At 43.8% G+C, this 24,024-nt stretch overlaps 1 protein-coding gene across 2 annotated transcripts in view; it reads left to right on the top strand.

The window, feature by feature from the left end:
* LOC146688715 (uncharacterized) overlaps positions 1–24,024 on the top strand; it is a 58,611-nt gene that overhangs the window by 19,979 nt on the left and 14,608 nt on the right. The window contains exons 2-4 of one of the 2 annotated variants that reach the window (XM_085437166.1): positions 8,772–8,859; positions 19,520–19,779; positions 21,859–21,913. In XM_085437166.1, the coding sequence (XP_085293292.1) occupies positions 8,772–8,859; positions 19,520–19,541 (110 nt within the window). In that variant the 3' untranslated portion in view covers positions 19,542–19,779; positions 21,859–21,913. The remainder of the gene's footprint in view (positions 1–8,771; positions 8,860–19,519; positions 19,780–21,858; positions 21,914–24,024) is intronic. The other variant, XM_085437165.1, reaches the window with a different exon arrangement.

The following is a 24,024-nucleotide window of genomic DNA, read 5'->3' as shown; positions in this document are numbered from 1 at the left end:
CCTTCAGTTGATCCAAAACGCTGCAGGAAGAGTCCTGACTGGAAAGAGAGAGCACATTTCTCTCACATTAGCTTCTCTGCATTTAAAATCCTTCCCTGCACATCCGAATCTCTAAACATCCTGCTGTGTCTTAAAGACCGCATATTACCCTAACAGAGCATTTCTTAAGACTGCAGACCTCCTTATGGTTCCTAGCAGAATGGAAGGCAAAGTTTGGTGGGGTGACTCCGACTTTCCCAGTTCCACTTGAAAATTCCAACTAGGAACTCAGAAATATCGACTTCAACCGAAATGCTCTATTAATCAAGACTGTAATCAAATGACCAGCTGCGGCAAAATCTGAAAACATGACCAGGATCAAAAAAGAGAGCGCTTATAAAGCAAAGCACGGAGACTGCCTGGCAAACGGGAACATCCTGTACTAGGAAACTGACACTAAACCAAAATCCTGCTTTCTGTCTGTTGGTGGTGTCTTTGTATTTTGGTAAATGTAATTTAGTTTTCATTATTGCTCAAGTGTTGTATGTGACCGCACATGTGATCACATCCATCAGGCTAGACATATTAAGTTGGTGAACTATTGTGACGTGCCCAGTGGAGAGTAATCTATCATTGCCTCTGCAGGTGTAGTCGAGTCGGCACATCTCATTAATGAAATTATGAAATGAAGACATTTCTAAAGTTTACGGGGCGCACACATGTAAACACACCATGTAAACGCATAGAAGAAAGCAGCTCTGTTATATGCTCTGAAAGGGTTTTCTCACATTGCAGTCAATTTGATACTTGACCTCAGAAAATCTGTAACGGTTGACTGGGTTTGCCTCAAGGAGCCGTTAATTACCGGTTAAACCACACCAGAAACTCTGCTGGCTGAAAGACAGAAATAGCTGAGCTCCTGGTGCGGCAGAAGTAACAGACCATCACCAGCTCTGCTTTCTGAAACTGAAACTTCTGATATCGGTCACAATGTGCAATCGAATGACAAACAGGCGATCGTCGAGTTTCTGTTTAAGTGTCTTGAGTGCTAAAGTAACCCATATGGAAAAGAAAAAACTTCTATGATTTACTCATGAAAGTGGCCAATTTCTCATTACTTTCATATATTATTTTAGTAAGTATACAAAACATACAAGTTTCATTATATAATTTTTCAAGGGATCTTATATCTGTTTTCACTCTTGTATGCTTTTCATACAAGTTTCACACAAGACAGATACAAACGTTATAAGATTTATATCTTTTCCATGTAGGAACACAGACACTGAACAATATCCTGATTTCTAAACCCTTTATTATAATTTCCACACCTGTGAGGTGTGAAGGCCTCAGTTTCCCCACCGTGGGCTGGTCCGTTCATCCTGGCTGTTGTGGTGGAAGTTGGTTCAACATCTATATAAGCTATGAATATCTGAGCTTCAATACTGATATATCATGAATTCATATGGATTTCTGGCATTTTTTAAAGTGTTTATTATTCAGCATTATTTATAATATCACCGTGTTTAACAGGCTGGTAGAGCAGGTGAGGACGCCCAGCTTTAGTTCACATATTTGCCATCCCTGAAATTCCAAATCTGAATTTCATGGCACAGCATTATATTCAGGTTTATTAAAAAACACAAGTATAGACCATAACGAATGAAACTGCTGAATGATGGAGAATGAGGGTCAAACAGGTTGATCACTGGCTTATAAAGACACGGTGCACCATTGTTCTCGTGTTCTCCTTTTTCCTTCCAGTTACTCTCCAGTTCCTAATGCATTTTATTTCATGCACTTACACCCGCATGTTTATATACAAGTACCCTGAACACTGCACCCTGAATGAACACTGATGACCTGACAGCACTGTAGCAATCAATAAAAACTATTCAAAGTTTCAGACAAAGAGATGAGAACTAAGTGGGGAGAAGAGGAACATCTGTAAGACGGGAACAAAATCCGAGAGACGTCCAGTTGGAAATGTGTATCAGTATCAAAGACCTGACAAATCTCGGGCCCTTTCCTGTAAGCTCTTTTTTGTTGTAGGCCTACTTTGTGTTTGGGGAACAATCAGAAATACTCATAATGGGATCGAGATATGACCTCGCTGCTGACACGGACAGTTAGATGGTTTTGATGCGGCTTTTAGCTGGTGATGTCGTTCAGTTAAGATGCCGAGCACACGCTGCTCAAGAGCCGTTGATGCAGAGTGCAAGTCATTACGTTTTTGCTGTTTCATAAACGTGTAATCGGGAGAAGAATGCATGAAGAGGAAAGTCAGCTCATCATTTTGTTTTGTTTTTTTCACCACTTTTTAAAAAGAATTGAAATTGCATTTAAGACCTTTAAAGGGAATTCTTACTCGTTTAGTGCTTTTATTTTGGAAATCCAGCATTTTCACGTGTGAGTTGCATCACTACATACACTTCGAAGGATTCCAGAGGCTCTGCATATTTCACAATTTAAAAAGAAACTGTCAGGCATTGCACTGATTTTTGTGGAAATGTCCTGAAAGTCATCTTGCAGTGGTTTGAAACTTGCGTGAGATGCCAAAGACAAGTTGTTCAATGTGATAGGATCAAAATATCTTCAGAAAATATGTGGCAGGAAGTGTGCTTCTGTGAAGATGCAAGTAATCCGAACACAGCTGCAGATCTCTGCGGTCAAGTCCGTTATGGGCCACGTCAGCTCGGCGAGTCTTGTAGACGAACCGGCTCATCGGCACATGGCGTGCCAGCGCTCGATAAACTAGCTCAAGGATTCGGCGTTTTCTAATGTTTCCAAACAGAAAGGAGAAATCCAAATTGTCCAAATTTGTGAACGCATAAAATGTGTAAATCTAGCTTCGGTTTAAATGACACACAGTATGTGCCAGTGAATTGGTGACTTTAGCCGATCAGTTACTTTGCGGCTCAGTTAACTCAGTCTGTGACCCAGATCCTGTTACTGACTCTGTCACTTTGTTACTCTGCTACTCAGATATGCAGCGACATCTTTGCCTTGTGACTGAGCACATTAAGCTATTGGAACTTGATTTTTAGGGTGTTAACCATGAAATGTGATGCCTGTTGTTGACGTCCTGGATCTGTCGTGTTTTGCCCGTCTCTCTCTGCCCTTGCTGTCTATCATCTCTCAAACTGCTGGAGCTCTTCATTATTATAACCTCTTCATTCAGTTTTATTCTTTGCTTTGGAGCTTGACCACTTGGCCTGAATGCAGTGACAGGTATTTTCATGCTTTCACCCCTGAGCTGCTGTGTAACCTGCTGTTTTGATGCTAATAAAACCAGATTGCACCACCCATCTGCAGGAACAAGACGTTGGGTAATATTACTGACAGCGCACCAAGAGTGCACCCTGCCTGCTGCTCATTGGTTCTCCTGGGTTAGATCTGTGGCTGTGGCTGCTGATATTCTTCGTAGTGTGTCTTCAGGATGCTCTCAGCACTTGTTCTAAGAAACTTTGACTGTGTGTGGGACTTTCCAGCTCAGGTTCAGGTTATGCAGATGAGGCTGATCGATGGCTCAGTTTCACGTTGTCATTTTCTTTTTTTCAAAAACATCTTTTTGCTTTTGACGTCAGTCTGCCTGAGTGATGACGGTAATTATGTTTCTCCCCTATACACAAAATATGTGCATTTATGTTTGTGTTCAAAGCCAGAGACCATAACCTCTCAGCCTTATCTGCCTTGTTGCTATGATTCATCTAGTAACCCAGGTGAACACTTCAAAGGAACACTGTGCACACACAGATATAGATATAGATACATATACGTAAGCATGGTCGGTTACTTAGAACTCTCTGCGTGTGTGTTTGTGGTTGTTGAGTGGGCTGCTACCTCTGACTCATGCTCCTCTTTTCATTGATGATCATGCCAGGCAGCGCGAGTGCTCCTGTGATGTCAAAATCAACCAGGAGAGGAGAGTAAAAATGAGAAGATCCAAATTCCAGCTGTGAGTATTCCTGGATCGAGGTTGTTTTGTCTGCCTGCCGGCTCTTATTTAAAGATCAAAGTATCGTGTTCGCTGCTGGACTGTTTTTCTGTCCCACCGAGGCAGCGTGGCAGCAGGGTCTGGGGTCAAAGTGCACACGTGTTTGTAGGATGCATCCTCTGAGAACAGCAGAGTTTTACATCATGTATCTGTGCATGATCTCAGGTCGTGCTCATTGCCTTTGACTTCTAAGCACTGCTCAGCGACTCGATTTGCCTCACACAAATTTGTTCCACTTTGTTTGAGAGGAGCTCATGTGGTTGTTGTACTTTTCAATAAGCTGCAGCAGAGAAGAAGTCATTTGCAGTGGTTTTTTTAGTAGATAGTGGTTACAGAGGTTCTGCTTAGTGGATTTTATTTCCGATACGTAACAAATAAAACATACAGTCATCGCCATGAGCTCTCATGTTCTTGTATATTGTGCGTGCATAACTTTGGTCCATTGTCCCCAAAAGAGATCTTTTGAACTTGCAATATATATATTTTTTAATACCAACAGAGGTCAAATGTATCGCAGTCTCGAGGGTCAGTCAATAAACTGCAGCTTGTCCCCTTGTTATGAAGCTTCTGAAACAAAACTTCCACCGGTATTCACTGTTCCTGCGTTAAATCTATCGCTACTGGTCACTGAATTTGAAGAATGTTTTTATTTCACTTTGATCTGAAGCTCATTTTCATACCCAAAGGTGTCACTTCAGGAAGATGTCCATTTATTGGTGTAGGCGAAGCTGCGTTGTGGGCGGAAGCGAGTACGATCACTGAGGTCGCAGCAGCGAGAAAACCTGAATATAATGCTGTAAGTTTCCACATCGAGTGTTTTTACCAAGAACTCTGTCTATAAGATTTCCTCAGTATGTGAAAATATAATCAAGCCGTTTCTATTCGATTTCATTTTATATACACTTTTACTAGTTGGACCCCTTGTAGTTTCAGAAGTGCCTCAATTCGTTGTGTAGATGGATACATTTTGGTTCATAGGGAGTCACATGGTTACTGCGTGACAACGTGAATCTCCCGTTCCAGCAGACCCCAAAGACGCTCTGCTGGGTTGGGATCTGGCGACTGTGGAGGCCATTTGAGTACAGTGAACTCATTCACGTCCAAGAAACCAGTTTGAGATGATTTGAGCTTTGTGACACGCTGTTCGGCCAAAGGCAGCTGTCGGCCATAGATTGAATGACACGGTCAGCAACGATAGCAGGTAGGCTGTCATGCTCACTTGGTATTAGTGGAAGAAAGTATCTCCCACACCATTACACCACCACTATCAGCCTGAACCGTTAATACAAGGCAGGATGGATCCATTCGTTTTTCAGGCCTTTCTTTATAAACCCCAGGGATGAAATCTAGCAGGGATGCATCAGTAGGTTCTGAACCGAGGAGGGGTCGTGGCAATGGTCATGACAATTTGCACATAAATCCTCATGAAACTGGTCTAGATTTGCTCTTTTACTGTTTATTAAGTTTATGAAGTTATTTCTGAAACAGGGTTGCGTCTTACACGTATTCGTTTTCTGGATGAAATGAACTGTTCCATGTTTGAATAAATAAATATTGGAGTGTTGCCAGGTTGACTGTCACTCTTTAGTAATTACTAGTTACTACTAGTTACTTGAAATCACACATTTAAATAGTTGAGCAGCGCAGTCCTAATTGCACTTTGTGCAACGAAACCCAAATATGTCTCAGGCTCACTTGATACACATCTGTCTCGTTTCCGTTCCACCCTGAAATGAAAATGAGAAGTCTCTCTCTCTTTTTTCCTCTCGACGTGCTTTCAGCAGGTTAGTCCTTACAGTGGGAGGAAGGCACACAAACTCTGAGATAACCAAGAGAGAACTATTGTAATGAGTGTCAGCGTTGGTCTGTTTGGCTATGACTCAAACTGCCGGTGCGCCGATGGTTTTAACGACCGTTCGACAGCCTGCTGTGGGGTTTTCACCTGAGAGTAGTAACGAGTGATGATGTGGAACTACGCACACACTCGCAGTTTCATTCATCAAATATTTCAGTAACACATGCAGTGTTGGCAGCGCTCACCTCAGCCAGTACTTTCATGTCTTCATGAAAATAGACGATGTAGAGAATTAGTCAGAAAGCACAACTGACCACAGTATCGAAGCGTACTTATTTAGTCAAGAAAAATACCCCAGTGGGGGACTTTTACCTGACTGCATTTAATGGGAAACACTATTAAAGAGCTCTGCTCAAACAATCTTAATCATCATCCAATCGTTTAAATATTTGCTATAGTTTGGGAGTTTTTGACGACCTCACTCTGCAGATTAGCGAAACGAGCTTTGGAGCTGCAGTGCAAATGCGGGCACTAGTTTGGGTGAGGATATGCCTTAGGTGGAGCAAGTAACCGCAGTGACTGATTGTGAGATGCTGATGGACTTGTCTGTCACGGCAAGCTGTCCTCAACAGTCAAATACTTGAAGCTTTCTTTGGATGAAAGTTTAATTTCTTTTGCTTCACATGCCGGCAATGTCACGCTGCAGCAAGGTAGGTGGATTATGTCTGACTAGAAATCTGAAAGAGGATTCATCAGAATTACTGGAACCAATATTTAATTCCTCATTTTTCTCTCGATGTTTCTGCTCTGATGTTTGATAGCAGCGTCTTTCAGTTTGGGCGAGGAGGATGTGTTGTGTTCACTGTACTCACTTTTACATTTATCCAGATGAATTAGCAGGACTGAATCGAATGTGTCGTCTTTGACTTGATCTGAAACGATTCTTATATATTTAAACATTAAAATAACCTTCATAGCAAACCTCAGACATGAATTCAACTTGTGAACCTGTAACTGCTTGTGAAAGTCGTGGACTTTCAGAATTGAAATGAGGTGTTTTCCCTTCATTTTAGTGCAGCTGTTGGAGTTTTAACAGTGAAATATGAGAAATGTGATGCAGGTTTATGTTATACAGCACTGTTCACTTTTAATACAGGGAACAACAGATGGGTGTCCGAGGTGGGGCTTGTGAAGTCTGCTCTGTGTGAAGGGTTGCTGTGTGCTGAGATAAATAGCCACATAAGTGAAAGGCAGGCACAGTGAGAAGATTGAGAGAAAAGCCCTGCATGTCAGTGTGTGTGTGTGTGTGTGTGTGTGTGTGTGTGTGTGTGTGTGTGTGTGTGTGTGTGTGTGTGTGTGTGTGTGTGTGTGTGCTGAGTGCAGTCAAAGTTTCACGCTGATGCCAAAAAGCACATTCCTGGCAGCTTCCAGAGCATCTGTCAGATGCACCTCAAGAACATGATGCAGCAGAACGCCCTGAGATTAAACCACACACACACACACACACACACACACACACACACACACACACACACACACACACACACACACACACACACACACACACACACACCTAACCACAGCTCCAAGAGGGCTGGGAGGAAAAGGAGGATTGTCATAGCATTGCCTTATTTAGCACTGGTGGTGATTGACGTCTCCCTCCAGCCAGTGATATGCTGACTATGCCCTCCTGGCTGTGCTCATGTTAACACTGCATTACATTAATGCTCAAAAGTCACTGAAGCTGCGGCACGTCCCTGAGCCAGCGGGCTGCTCTACATTTCACTCTCGTGCATGGCTGATATTCCTCTCTGTCAAACCCTGGGGATAAATGTCTGTGAGTCCAAGGGCAACGAGAACAATGCTACCTCTGTGCTGCTCTGCAACCAGGGCCGTGTGCCTTCTCCCTCAGTCCATCACACTCTGCAGGTTTGTCCCCTTGGTGTGGGAAACCAGCAGTCAGCAGCTCAAGTGTCAGCTGTTGGTCACAGGATTTCATCTTTCATTTGAAATTAAAAATTCAGTTGTGCAGAAAGTGAAACATTGTAATGACGTTACAGTCTTACAGCCTTGCACGCTCCATCGACCTCTGGATAAACTAAGGCTTCAGTCACATGGGCCTAGAGACGAGTTGGTGACCCCTGGCAATCTCCAGTCGCTAAGGAAAAATGTGTATTCCCCAAGTGGGTGATGACTTGTTGCTGCCCCTGCGTGAAACTGCCTGCAAAGAGGGCTTTGTTTGCACCAAAAACATCATTGCAGTAGCTTCAGTTGCTATCAGATTGCCATGGTTGCCGGTTTACAACACTTGCTAGCTAACCATTGAACGGTTAGCTAACCTAATGAATATTTCTTAAACTTTATTTTGTATTTGTAGGTTTATACATCATGCTAACACGTGTTAAAGATTACAACATTTTTGCAAAGCTGGGCTCGAGTGATTTCATCGATTCTGGACTCTGTGTAGCAGCCGCCATCGTGTTTCCTGGAGCCAGACTTACTGCTGACTTAAGCTTCACACGTGTTCTCAGTGGAAGTCGCTCTTTGCTCTTCACCTGCTAGCTTAAGCTAAATCTTTATTAAGCCTGTCCAAAGGTCCCACACGTTACACTCCGATGAGTCATGCTTCATCTCATCACATTTCCATCTTCCACGTCCCCATCCTAAACAATTTGCATCATGTGCTTTAATGCATATACGACCAAGCAGCAGGGAGGAGGTTAAAGGTCCGAGCTGGTGATTCTGTCGAGATGCAGAGGAGAGCTGTGTCGTGAAAATCCCATCTGAAGAGAGAAGCCGATATATGATTCTCTTAATCTGATTGCATTATGTGTAATTCATGGCTTCAGTTCTTGCCCTGTCTGTGTTTATTTATGTTGAATGGCGTTTATGTAACGTCTGCATCGTTTTCAGCGAGGCTGACTGACTGCTGATCACTACAAAGATGCTGTTTCACAGCGACTTCTTATGTAACCGTGTGGTCTCTCTCTCTTTCTGCAGGCTCTGCTGGAGGCAAATGCATGCTGCAGACGCCTTTTGGGCTTCAAATCAGCAAACGGCACTGGAATGACGCACCCCTGGCTAAAAGGTCCGTGTGTGTTTGAGCGTCTTTGTACGATACACTTCTTGTAATCATGTCTCCAGTTCATTAAACACCAGGATGAAAATGCATTTCATGGTTCAACCTGACGTGTGTTAGGTCTTTGTGCTTCTCCTCTCTGATGTTTACCTGGCTGTGGAACGAAAAGAATGTGTGTGTGGGCAAACAGCGTGATCCCACCTGTTGTGAAACTGTGTGTATGTGTTCCCGTGGCCCTTACACAGCATGCCACTCCCTCACACTGTGAACTTTGCCTCCTTACCACACTGCGTGGCCTTTACAGCTTAGTTTTGGGTGTGTGTGTTTGCCATCATGCATCACGTGAGCTGGACAGGAAGATGAGAATGTTGAGAGATAAATTGAGGGAGATGAGTGACAGGAGGAAATGAGGAGCATCAAATCTATTGTGTTGAGGGCTTGGTTTAGTGGGTGTTTACTCTGATCGGAACAGATAAAGTGAAAGAAAGGAAGTACATCAAAGTGTTTGAAGCTTTAAAATTTATCTTGAGCTGTTGGTGAAGTGAGATATATACTAGCTGGGTATGTAGGTCCTTTCTGCAATAAAACATAGGTGTGGGGTTTCTTGCAAACTGAAACAGAGCTCACACAGTTGGCACTATTCACACGTCCTCAGTGCCACACATTTATTTTCTCGCACAGTGAAAAGAACAAATTCATACGTGGTAACGTCGACACTGACAAGACAGAGCAGGCAGCGTGTTGCAAAAGCAGCAGCGAGTGATCCTCACCAGCCAGGAGAAAAGCACAAATATCTCATCTGTTGCACTGCAGTTTGTTCCCCTGCATGCTGGTCGCAGTATATCACAGCTGAGAGCTGTTTCAGATTTGTGGTTAAACATATAGAGGGTTTCAATCACGCCATCTGATCCCCGTGTCGACTTTGTTCCTGTGGCATCACCAGAGTGTTTGTCCAGAATCAACACTGGAGCTGATGTCATCTGTTAGCATTAGCCAGGAAGTTAGCTAATGCTCTTAAAACATCACAAGAAAGCCAACTGGAGTAACCTAAATTTGGCTAACATGAAACCCAGGATTATAATATATTAGTTATAGCTCATAGATTAATAAAGAAAACACCTGAAAGTCTCATTATTTGTTCCAGAAGAGACTTTTATATCAACAAAGGTTTCCTACAAATTCCAACGCTATGACATCACAACGTTACAGTGTTGATCGTGGACCAGCGTTATTATGGTGATTATTAGGAACAACACAAATATGCATATATATTAGATACACAGTTTTAAACATGCTCCAAATCATCTATCAACTATTCTTGATGCATTCCACAGCTCACTCCATCTGAATAATCTGACAAGTGCAAGCTGGTGTTTCATGGCTTAATCCTAGAGAATATATTTGTATAATGAGAGACAGCATTTAGAACTGCTAGAAAATATATAGTCCATCTATTGTAATATACCCTTTCACCACAGGGTTGAGCCTTTCAGGTAGTTTCAGGTGTAAACGTTAAGGCGCTGACTCTGCTAACAGTGACAGTAAGGATGATAAACGCTATATGAGGCTGATGCTAATGCTAAATTAGCACATTGAACAGAAGCAACCTGGGCTGACAGTGATCAGCAGATATTAGCTGTAGCTGCTAACACTATTTGGGATTGTATTCATGAACAGTATGTGTTCAAAGTAGACGGTATGAAAGATGGACCCATCCATCAGGTCTGAGAAATTAATGAATAATTTACTGTTTTTATATAAAATGCTAATTTCAGCTGGTAGAAAAAAAGCCCCTAAAAACTGATTGTACTAAGATTTACTAATGTGTTGGACTCGCAGGAACTGTTTTGGTGTGGATAAAAGTACTGCCAGTATTTACAAGATTATGTAAGATTTTCAGTTCAATTCAGTTTTATTTATACAGCGCCAAATCACAACAACAGTGTGAAAAACTCCTTTTAACAGGAAGAAACCTCCGGCAGAACCAGGCTCAGGGAGGGGCGGGGCCATCTGCTGTGATTGGTTGGGGTGAGAGAAGGAAGACAGGATAAAGACATGCTGTGGAAGAGAGACAGAGATTAGTTGCATATGTATTTGTGCAAATGAGTTCCTTTCTCAAGGTGAAAATATAAGGAGGAGAATATTGAAATCATACATGCAAACTGTGTGACACCCCCACCCTAACCACTCCTACTGTAACTTTTCAAAATCACCTATAGACCTAACCACACCCATGGCTGCTGTTTGAACATTTACAGATCTGAACTGATCTGTGCTAATGAGCTCAACTCGTCGTCTTTGCGATGGCGTCCTTGTCTCAGCAGATTGCCAGTTGGTTTTGTTCTGATTATATATAAAAAAGCAAGCTGACTTTGTGCTGAGTGTCTTTTTGTAACTGTTTGTGCTTCAGACCTGTGAGGCCGGCCTGAGAGTGTGAGAAGTTGATGTGAATTTCAGTTTAACTGAGTTTCTGTGTATGCAGTGTTGTTTTTTTTACAGCTAATCGCTGTATTATCACAAACGGATTTCACGTTAATGCCGACTGGATTGTATTTTACTGCTAACCGGCAGCAAACAGACGGATTCGGCCTTATCGGTATCTCATCAGCATCTCGATGCACCAACGTCGCTTTGAAGCTGGTTGCTGACAGTGAGAGGTCACAGACCCAGCCGGTGCACGTCTTTGAAATAGTTACTTCACAGGTAATGAAATCACACGTTCCATGGACATCGTTGCAATAATGCGATGGTGTGGTCTGATCCACTGTTTTCCATAGTGCCAGCGTGAAATTAACGTAAGCATCACCGTTCACCTGAATTTCTATTTGAGCGTGCCCGACACATCAGTCGGCTAACACCTCGGAGCGCTTTTCATTTCAGTGTAAGAGTCAGGAAAATCATGGAAGCGGAACTATGATGGAGTGACACAGAAGTGGGTAAAGGTTCAACGTGAGCGCACGGCTGGCTGGACAAACACACACGTATGTTCTGTGTACACACACAAAGGGTCAGCTGTGGTGTGTGGTGATGATTATATCGAGTCTGCGTCATGCAATTTACGACTTCCCACCATCGAAACTGAATTCCGATGGAATTCCGGATCTCCAAGTCACTTCCTTCTGTGTACTCGCACCTGCCGCACACACACGCAGCCCACGCTGTGTGATGGTGAACCACAGGCATGCTTCTAATGCTTCATGTACTGTTCTGTTATTTGAGGACGCAGCATTTGTCTGCAGTGTGGCTGGCTTAGAGCTCTCTCATACAAACACTCTAAAATCCCGAGTGCAGATAGATAAGATGGATGGGAGGCATAGGTGGGGGTTAGCCTGTTGAGTCACAGATAGTATGATGACACTTTGAGTAGTGTTGCACTATGAATGATAGCACACAGGCATGAGGCGCCGTAGAGCCAGAGAGGCTGAAGGGGAAAGGAGTGAGCGGAGCGTGGACGCAGTGTGAGTGTTGGCGCTGTGTATGACTTATTGTTCTGTCTGTACTTTCCAGGTTTACACAGCTTGTTTTCATGTAATTAGGCCACTGAAAACTCTAAATTCTGATTAACTTTCTTTCCCTGTGTGGATCAAGTACTTGGATCTTTTGCTTGAGTAGGAGTAACATCATATCCTAAAAATATGTTCTAGTATTATCACCATCAAAAGACACCAAAATAATGGCTGATATGTAGAATGACCCCCTTTCACATTTGTGTATGTTTTATTATAGTTGTTGATAGATTCACATGTTCATCACTTAAGCTGTGACTGAGGTATTATTACACCTTGATTGTATGTGGACACACCCACTCCAGGGGGAGCTACTGAAAATTGAGTCACGCAGTTGGGATCAGTTTCCTCCGACCCAGGACTCCCAGTTTGAAGTCTTGTCTTTCACACTGTAAACGTCTGATGTTTTCCTATCCCAGAATTCATAGCGCAGCCCAGCCAATTCCAGTTTCCAACAATGGCGGCAGCTACTTGTTTTAATGTTACTCTTATTATTCTTTCTGGGTCACAAAATAAACTTTTAACATATTTTCAGGCGAGAATGTAGCTGTGTAAACCTCAAATATCTGCTCGGTTTATCAAGACATCACATATTTGCAAAAGTGCTCCGACCTTTTCGGAGACGTCTGTTACCCACTAGCTCGATAGCAAGCCGGGAGCTCGAGGGTCTCTAGAGCCGGCGAGAACAGCGAACTCCTGGCATGTCGTTTTCTGACCCCCGTGGTCTTTGGCTACTTAGGTTAAACATGATTTATAAGTCACTTACACTTACTCATAACTTTAAAATGTTATTGTTTGGCTTTTTTTTAGTATTTTATTTGTTCCTGAGTAAATCGGTTTGGCTGAGATTAAAGTTAGTTTTCACGCAGCTGAATAAACGTCAAACAGAAAACACGTCCAATGATCTGATTAGTCGACTATCAAAATAATCGTTTGTGGCAGCCCTGATGTCCAGGCTGTTGTGACACCATCACATGGTGGATCACACTCGCTAACTCTTTATACAAAGATTGTGGTTCATTAACAGAAACACTCTGGAGGCAGACAGAGTATGGTACGGGCTGCATTAATGTACCGAGCCGCAGAAGGCTTCAGTGTTTTGTGCACCCACCATCCACCCAGCAGCTCCTTCTGCAGGTTCTTATGCTGATCTCCAGTCACGCATTTCATTCATGTTAAAGAGTTGCCTTCAAACATCATCCACTTGTCTTTCTTCTAAAGGAAAGCAGAGACATGGCTCAGATTTGAACTTTTGCCCTCACTCTCAGCCATATGGCCCGCTCATCCCGGTGAGCTAAACCAATGCTTTGTAATGTAACTGATAGAAACCAAATTTGGAGACGATGCTTGTTTTGTACATAAGTGGAGGATGAAACAGCTAAATGGCTGTTCTGGAAGTTTTTCCGTTTCAAACTGAGATCCGGTTTTCCTTGTGGAGGTCGTGTGCGTGTAGTCGGCGGTGCAGTGAAGAAGTTCTGCCTATTTTGCGCCGTTTCATTCCACCTCCTTACAGCATTTTCTCTCCCCTCCTGGAGCCTGGAGTCTGTGAATGACTGGGTGTGGCACTGCTGTGTCTTTGCCCTGCAGTGCAACAACATCCTATTCAGGGGAACTTTATCCCCGCCTACAGGGGAAGGCAATTGGCAGCTTTACGTCTTCATCCTGTTCTTCCATTTTGTTTGTGCTCTCCGGTACGTGTGCATGTGTGGACACAGCCTCATTCCATCAGAAGGTGAATCTCTGCGGGAGTTAAAGCAGAGTTCAGCCTCATTAGTGAGAAACCCGCTCATCGCTCAGGCCACGCGTGTGCACGCGCTCTCTTCCCTCTGTTTCAGACACACACTCTTATTGAGGTCTGACCCAGCCGTGTGTGTTTGTAGTCATGGATCATGCTCTCTAATTGGAGACACAGCATATGTGCTCCTGCTCTCACCTTCTCCTTGTACCAGCCACCAGCTGTGTTTATGTTTACTGCTGTGGCCCAGATACTCCTGGAGACAGAAAGCTGTGGCTGGGACACACATTTGGAACTGGATGTCAGGCACGAGACCCAACTGAGTGAACATGTAACAAAAAGTGTTTCTGTGCTTCTGTTAGCTAAAGCTGGTCTTCCCTCATCATCAGTATTATCCACTCTGCCCCTAACACTGGAATTGTTCCTTCTGTCACTCCAGTTCTCAAAAAGCCTGCTGCAGATCCCAATCATTTTGAATATCAAACCTCCCCTTTATTTTGAAAATCCTTGAGAAAGTTGTTGCCTCCCAGCTTCACTCATACCTCAGTGAATCATCTCTACCAACAGTTTCCGCCCCGATCACAGTACAGAAACTGCTTTGTTAAGGATCACTAATAACCTCATCCTGCTTGATCTTAGCGTTTGATATTCATAACACCCTCCTGAGCAGATTAGCATCCACTGGCATTAGTCACACCCCCCTTGCCTGGTTCACCTCATATCTCTCAGACCGCACTCAGTTTATCCAACTTCAATCACACTCTTCAAGTCTCTATCCTGTTTCTGCTGGTGTGCCCCAGGGTTCAGTATCAGGGCCTCTTTTATTCGTTATCTACAGTGGGGCAAAAAAGTATTTAGTCAGCCACCGATTGTGCAAGTTCCCCCACTTAAAATGATGACAGAGGTCAGTAATTTGCACCAGAGGTACACTTCAACTGTGAGAGACAGAATGTGAAAAAAAATCCATGAATCCACATGGTAGGATTTGTAAAGAATTTATTGGTAAATTAGGGTGGAAAATAAGTATTTGGTCAATAACAAAAATACAACTCAATACTTTGTAACATAACCTTTGTTGGCAATAACAGAGGTCAAACGTTTACTATAGGTCTTTACCAGGTTTGCACACACAGTAGCTGGTATTTTGGCCCATTCCTCCATGCAGATCTTCTCGAGAGCAGTGATGTTTTGGGGCTGTCGCCGAGCAACACGGACTTCCAACTCCCGCCACAGATTTTCTATGGGGTTGAGGTCTGGAGACTGGCTAGGCCACTCTAGGACTTTCAAATGCTTCTTACGGAGCCACTCCTTTGTTGCCCGGGCGGTGTGTTTTGGATCATTGTCATGTTGGAAGACCCAGCCTCGTTTCATCTTCAAAGTTCTCACTGATGGAAGGAGGTTTTGGCTCAAAATCTCACGATACATGGCCCCATTCATTCTGTCCTTAACACGGATCAGTCGTCCTGTCCCCTTGGCAGAAAAACAGCCCCATAGCATGATGTTTCCACCCCCATGCTTCACAGTAGGTATGGTGTTCTTGGGATGCAACTCAGTATTCTTCTTCCTCCAAACACGACGAGTTGAGTTTATACCAAAAAGTTCTACTTTGGTTTCATCTGACCACATGACATTCTCCCAATCCTCTGCTGTATCATCCATGTGCTCTCTGGCAAACTTCAGACGGGCCTGGACATGCACTGGCTTCAGCAGCGGAACACGTCTGGCACTGCGGGATTTGATTCCCTGCCGTTGTAGTGTGTTACTGATGGTGACCTTTGTTACTTTGGTCCCAGCTCTCTGCAGGTCATTCACCAGGTCCCCCCGTGTGGTTCTGGGATCTTTGCTCACCGTTCTCATGATCATTTTGACCCCACGGGATGAGATCTTGCGTGGAGCCCCAGATCGAGGGAGATTATCAGTGGTCTTGTATGTCTTCCATTTTCTGATGATTGCTCCCACAGTTGATTTTTTCACACCAAGCTGCTTGCCTATTGTAGATTCACTCTTCCCAGTCTGGTGCAGGTCTACAATACTTTTCCTGGTGTCCTTCGAAAGCTCTTTGGTCTTGGCCATGGCGGAGTTTGGAGTCTGACTGTTTGAGGCTGTGGACAGGTGTCTTTTATACAGATGATGAGTTCAAACAGGTGCCATTCATACAGGTAACGAGTGGGGGACAGAAAAGCTTCTTACAGAAGACGTTACAGGTCTGTGAGAGCCAGAGATTTTCCTTGTTTGAGGTGACCAAATACTTATTTTCCACCCTGATTTACCAATAAATTCTTTACAAATCCTACCATGTGGATTCATGGATTTTTTTTTCACATTCTGTCTCTCACAGTTGAAGTGTACCTCTGGTGCAAATTACTGACCTCTGTCATCATTTTAAGTGGGGGAACTTGCACAATCGGTGGCTGACTAAATACTTTTTTGCCCCACTGTATATTCCAAAAATATAATATCAATTGTCATTGTTATGCTGATGACACCCAGCTCTACATTTCCTCCTAACCTAATTCATCCCTCCCACTTACCTCCCTCTCTAACTGTCTTATGGAGATCAGATCTTGGTTCTTTCTCAAACTTAACAGTAATAAGGCAGAAGTCTTACTCGTTGGCACGGCCTCTACCTTAACCAGATCTCACAGTTTCTGCATTAATATTGTCATATTTGACAGTACTCTCTCATTCCAGTCCCACATTAATTACATAACCCGGTCTGCATCACTTACATAACATTAGCCGACTTCGTCCCTTCTTTACTCCCCATGCTGCTGCCGTCCTCGTCCAGTCTTATTACTTCCCGGATTGATTATTGCAACTCCCTCCTATTTGGTCTCCCCAGTAAGTCCGTCCATAAACTTCAGCTTCTTCAGGATCCTGCAGCTCGGGTCATAACTCGGACTCCCATTAGAGACCAGATAAGTCACAGCTCCAAACCTACTTGTTTAAACTGGCTTACTCACTTTAATACAGATTTTACTTGTTGTCAGTTTTAATCTATTGTAATCGACAGTTTCTTTTCTCTTTGTAAGGTGACCTTAGAAAGACACTCTTCAATAAAATGTATTATTATTATTATTTCCTTCTTACCTTCTTTAGCAGGTTGGACGGATAATGCTGAACCACAATTCACAGCAACACACTCTTTGACTGTTTCCATAAACATAAGCATGACCAACAAGGGATGCAGCTCATGGAAATGTTTTTTCATTGCATGCCATGACCCATACCTTAAAGTCACTTTATAGGTGAACTGTGAACATTACCTTTTTGTAATAACATGTGCTCTGTATGAAGTGGTTGCTGTGTGGGACAAAAAACAAATCCATAAAAGCTGTTATGAGTTACAGCAGTCGCTCGTTTATCGCAGGAGTTACGTTCTAAAAACAACCCGCGATAAGTGAAATCCGCAAAGTAGCCAACTTTATTTTTTACAATTATTATAGATGTTTTAAGGCTGTAAAACCCCTCACGACACACTTTACACACTTTTGTTAGACAGGCATGAACATTTTCACACTTTTCTGTCTTGTTTAAACTCTCAAAGTTCAAACCTTGTAGAAAATGAGTCCAGTATTACAGAAAGAAACCAAAGGAACCCGCAGGTGACGACGTTTCATCAACACTGTTGTTTGTTGGGGGAAAAACTTACAAACATGCAGTGCAGCACTTCAGAGTCACACTGCTAGGATCGAAGATTTATGTACAGTACACAAGCTGAACGCTTCTGTGCTGTACAGCAGACACGGCACGAGACTGACGGTGGTCTACAGCCAATCAGGACGCAGAACACAATGTGCTGGGAATAAAAACATGCAAAATTGCACAAAAAAAATCAGCGAAACAGCGAGGCCGCAAAGGTGAACCGCGTTATAGCGAGGGAGCGGCGTATATCAAAGTGAGTTCAGGATAAGCACACCATCAGTTGCTGTGCTGATGTGTTGGCTGCTCTCAGGATGATCTGTAACTTACTTCAGTCACAGAAAGTCTTCACAAAGTCAGGAGTTACACTACAACCTCCAACTACAAGTCTCATTCACCCAGTCCCACACACACACACACACACACACACACACACACACACACACACACACACACACACACACACACACTTTAGTGGATGCAGCCTGGGTCCAGGCTCAAGGATATTTCGGCATCCAGGCCGGACTTTGTATCAGGGATTGATCCTCTTCTGCTCCACCAGAGCCACAGCAGCTCCAACTATAAGTTTGGAGTTATGGTCTGTGCTGCGTGTTGCTGTCATTCACCATGAGCACGACCCGTGTCACCACCATCACACCATCCAATAGCCCAGTGTCCTGTAAGAGCTGCAGTTGCCTTGTGAGTTCTCCTTGGCGCCTTTCCTCGGGACGTTTTCCATCGAGGTTAAAGGAACGTGATAAGAGAAAGAGAAGGTCATTTTAGGCACTAACCTGGTGACTACATTACAGTAGAATTAGACTCTCCTACATCAAAAGACAAGTATTTGTTTAGCAAAGATGGGGAACTTGCCAGGTTGCTGTTTGCAGAGCGACAGCTAGATTACTTTGGAGAGGTTGCAGTTGTGTTTTTGAGCAATGCTGTGGATGTAGTTCTGGCTGAATTTCACTATTTACATGAGAAAAGGCAAAAACAAACAAACAAAAAACACTTAAGGTGATATATTGGATTTTGTGTCTGTTTCATTGATATTTGTCTGCAACACTGAAACCCTGTGACAATGGTAAGGTGTCGGGTCAGAATCAGCTGTAGAAGTGGGATTTGTGTCTGTAACAGTTCATACCAAGTCAAACTGGTGTCCTGACCATGACCTCTGACCTGCATGTAGTCAAAGTGTAGTGATGTGAGTGGAGATGTGCCTGGTACCCGACAGAGAGGTTATGTGGCCCATATCCGCTTTCCCACAATTCCCTATGTGTACAGAAAGGATTGCGGCGATTTGGGGGGGGGCGCTCTTTGCCTCTGGCATTGCCATGGAGACGGCGACTCTTTTCATAGAGTCCCTCGACTGCTTTCATTCTCCTGCTGTTTACCATTCAGTTCATATGTTGGAGACTAACGGAGCACAAGAGGAACTGGGAGTTATTTGACTACTACAGAGCTAAAGGGGGTTTGTGTGTGGTCCCGCTGTGTGTAGCTCTACAGGCTGAGCACGCCGCCAACGCTGCTGGGATCATGGCTTCAGTTCCCCGTGCAGTCCCATACAGTATGTGAGGGGGAAGCCATTTCTCCTGTTATTCCCCAGCATTGCTGGGATTCTGTCCAGCTGCTTGGATAGAGAACACAAGTATATAACACACTATAAATCACAGTCATAGTGTGCATCCTGGAGGAAATGCTGACAGCCAGACTGAAAGGGAGGGAGGGAGGGAAAGTGAGCTTTTCATGTGGGTGTGCTTCTTACTCACATTTGTCTCACTCTTTTCAGGGAGATACACCCATTTTTGTAGGACAAGAGACACACACAGAAGGAGAGAGTAGCGGGAACTGTAAATCCGTCACTATCAGGACACAGCGAGAGCCAGGAATCACACTCGAAGCTGCTCAGTTAGAGGATGGCGTCACATGGGGCCAGCACACAGTGTGGGTGTTTTGGGGATTTAAAGGAGGCGGTTACCGCATTCTGAAGAAAAAGGAGGCTTGTAACTAAACACTAAAGGGTCACCTGCTGTACACGCAGAAGAGATGGTGAGTGACCTGCACTACAGCAGCTTGATGCTGATTTGATGTCATTAATGCTCGGCTTGTTCACAGTGCCCGTGGAGGTGGGTGTGTGTGAGCGCGCTGCACTGCCCCATGCACTCACCTCGCCTGGGTTTGTTTACCTGCCTGCGTGCCTACCTCCATGAACTCACGTCAGTGGAAAGTAACAGGATCCACTGCTATGACCCAGCCCAGCCATAAACAATTAACCCGCCACGTCTCTGTAATGCTCTGCTGTCAATGCCAGGTAGGCAGCACAGGGAGAGAGGCTGTCGAGCAGGGTTGTGTCAGCGTGCGTGTCAGCGTGCGTGTCAGCGTGCGTGTCAGCGTGCGTGTCGGGTAGAGCGGAGAAGTGAAAGTCCAGGAGTCTTGATGAGAAACGCAGGTAGGGAGTCAGACGCGTCCTGGTGTGTCTTTTTCCTCCTCCTGGGACGAGTCCATCGGAGCTGCTATGCTTTTGGAGAGTTAGACTGACATCTTGTTGTACGTGAATCTCACCGTTTTTCTTCTAAATCTGTGACATCACAACCATAAATCTTGAATTCTGACTTTCTTGTAATATAATCCTATGTACAAACCCTAAAGACACAACAACTGAGGTGTCATTTCTGAGCAGTAACTTCAATTCTTGGGTGTCAAATGACTGAAACTTGGATGGAAGCAGTGCTATTGTCCTTCCATGTTATTCAATTAATGAGGGAATTTCCACTTGTCAGCTGAGTGACCTCATAGCTCTCTGATGTTTTATCTGCCCAGCCTCCTCTCACTTTACCTGCTTAGCCTGGTAAAAGTGAGAAATCACTGCTTGTTTTCACCAACCACAGCAAAATCTGACACCTGACCATTCATTTGGTTCAAAGGAGCGCCCTAAGACAGGAGCCAGAGGTGTGACACGAGGCGGCCTTTCATCATTTCCTGCTGGGCGGGGACCGGCAGCGACCGAGCGCTTTGTTTGACTTGGAAGTATCAGCTGAGAGGCTGTGTCACAGAGGGGCGTGTCTCTGTGCTGGTCAAGCGTCTGATAGTCTGTAGCTGTGATCTCATCCTGCTGTACTCATGTGTGGTCCTGGTGGTGCTTTGGGTCAAAGCGCTTTTCAAGTGGTTGATGAGGAACATGGAACCGTTTCGCTGGTTCTTGTGCGGCTCCTTGCTCATGTCCTGTTTTGCTTGTCCACAGGCCAGTCCTGTAAGCAGCCTGACTAATGGCCACGGGCCGTCCCTTAGATCAGACGCGAGTATGTGTCACAGTCAAAAGCAGATGAATAACTTGTGATCTGCAGTGTTTCTTACTCTCCTTCATAGGGCTGCTCGATGTAACGATATATATCAGATGACGATACAAAAACATCTATCGTTTCATTTCACGCTGTCGTTTGTTTCGTGGTGTCGCAAAATAAACTGTTTACAGTAATATTTGTTCATGGTTCTGATGTCACTGTAGTGGCTATATTCATTAGTTAAAGTTCTCTCTTCCTCTTATATTTAATATAACCACACCACGGACGGACAAGCGCCTGTTTTTATGCGTTGTCGTTAGCAACAACAACGGTAAAACCATCGTGTGTCCGCTTGTTTATGTTCCACATAAACCTTTCACAATAAAGCTCAAGATCCTGTTCAGACTTTTCAAAATAAACGGAATCACGTGAAAGAGCAGATTATTTACGGATGAGAAGTAAAAAAGACGCCAGGTGCTAAAAAATAAACCTTAGACTCAAACGTTAGAACAGGCTTCTCCCCGCAGCACGCCGTGTAATAAATACTCACAAAGAAAACGGCGCCGTTACAACTTATGTCTAAAAATGTATCGTTTCATGCATCGGTTAAAACACTCAACTCAGCTACACGACGCCCAGCAGGAAACACTTCACGCAGGTCGAGCTGCCCGAGATTCACAGAATTTACAGAAAATGTTACATTTTTGTGATTTATATCGTTATCGGACGACAGATGTCTGATATCGAGATATGAGATTTTGGTCATATCGCACAGCCCTACTTCTTCATCTCTGCAATGACACTTTTCTGTGGCAGGTGTATTGACTCTGTTTTTCTACCCTGGCAGAAGCTGAAGAAGACCAGAGCAGAGAGGCTGTGATGTAACTACAGCATTGGACTCAGTAAGTTATATAATGTTTCTGATACAGCACACTGTATATTTGTTGCATAACGCTGAGCTCTCTCTCAGGTTGACAGTAAATATATAAACACGATATACACGAACTGTCCTTGGTCTCAGACAGCAGAGCTGTCGTACAATACTTCAGTGCTGTTAATGATTCTACTTAGTCCTCGTTTATATTCTTTGTTTATTTATTGATCGCAGCCATATTCCTCTTTAGTGTGAGTCTTGTTTGCCAAAGCGTTTAGAATCATAGAAACCTTTGAGTCATCAAATTAGTTTCAGCTGCACGTTAAAGTTCTAGCTAGGCTTTTCTTAGGCGTCTCTTACCAAGCAGCGTACTCCCCCTCCCCTCACATTCCTCAGCCTTTGTATTACTGGAGGTTTCTTCCTGTTAAAAGGGAGTTTTTCCTTCCCACTCTCGCCAAATGCTTGCTCTTAGGAGGTGGTCTGATTATTTGGGGCTTTTCTTTGTATTATTGTTTTTACGTTACAGTGAAGCACCTTGATCTGACTCATTGGTGCTATATTTACAAAAAAACAGGGAAAAAGAAAATGAAGAAAGCAGCAGCGCTACAGAGACACAGGGAGAACATACAAACGCCACACCAACACAACACTAATATTTTATTAACATAAATTAGAAGTGCAGCACGGGGGGGTGTGGATGGTTGTCTGTGTCAGCCCTGCGACAGACTGGCGACCTTTCCACCCTGCCTCTCACCCTAACACAGCCGGGATAGGCTCCAGGCTCATGGTTCCTTCTTCGCTAGAACACAAGTCCTTCTTCTTTTATTTACACACCCTTTGTGTCTTAAATTAGCCACAGCCTGATGCTTCCTCAAATACACTTTTGCAAGAAAGTGAAATGAAGCTACAGCCTAATGCATGTGTAATTTTTCTGAGTCAGCATGACAGATGTACAGTTTGTTGCTGGCAGAACGCCTACAAAGATTTCTCAATATAACTCTGTCTCCTGGTGTCTTTCTCCGTGCTTTGTTCTAGTTTCATTATTAGGGCTAAGCATGTCAGTCATCCAGTAATTTCACACTTTCAGTATTATTCAGCCATTTATAGGAATAATTTCACACGAGTTTGCATGTGTTTGCCAGCGAGCTGTCTAAGTGAAGTGCATGGACTGTGACCTTCCAAAAGCCTTCAGAAACATTCAGGCTCTTCAGTAGTCAGGCACATACAAGGAGATGAGAATGCAGTCACTGTGTCAACTTCTAATGCTTAATTTTTGCCTACATGTACCATTGACTGCATAAACGCCGGTTAAAAAGGGACGCATTACGTTCATTGGTGTGCTTTAGCATTGTTCAGGCCTACACTTAAATGTTAACAGCTGGTTTTGACATCTTCTACAACATAAAAAACACAATTGAACCAATCAGTATAGAAAAAACTAAAACAGTGTTTTTCTAGATTTGTTGTTTGCACTGACTTTGATGTAACTAAATAGTAACAGTTTTTTCATTGGATAGTTATGGTGACCCTTAACTAGCTTCATCTATGATGAGTAATGACATGATAATGTAAATGGTAATGGAAAGCATACCACTGCTTCCTGCTGTGGGGGGAATCTGAATGTGATGGAGCTGTGGGGGCATTATTTGTAAGAAGCAACCGGAGTAATGGAGACATGGTGCTACGATTCCACCTGCTGCCAGCGCACACTTTGTTCGCACAGCCCGGACTGTCATGTATCCTTGGCTGCTACCTGTAATTGCACAGGACGCTTTGTGTCAGGTTCAAATAAAGGTGTTGCCATGATAGTGACTGCCCATTGGCCGGTACAGTCCAGGTCACACCAGACTAATCGAAAAGGCACCAGAATGTAAAATAGCTTCTCAAGTGAAACTCTGAGTGGGCCTTGATTACGCTTCATTTCCAAGTCAAATCTGAGAGTCCTGACAGTAAGAGCACTCAGCACTGAAGATGGTGAACACAGTCATGCATATTGTCTGTTCACATCCACACACACAGCACCACTTGTGTTCTTAAAACATCTTTTATACGCATGGCTGTGTATGCGCTCATCATCAACGTTTTGCACTAAATAATGGGTTTCTACATGCCCGCAGTCGTTGGTTGATGGATCACTTA

This window comes from Copadichromis virginalis, linkage group LG17, assembly GCF_057382275.1.
Source record: "Copadichromis virginalis isolate Kocher_CV1m ecotype Utaka linkage group LG17, C_Virginalis_male_GT1.1, whole genome shotgun sequence".
NCBI lineage: Eukaryota > Metazoa > Chordata > Actinopteri > Cichliformes > Cichlidae > Copadichromis > Copadichromis virginalis.
Note: the sequence above shows the minus strand (reverse complement) of the source record. Positions and strands in the feature narration are given on the sequence as shown.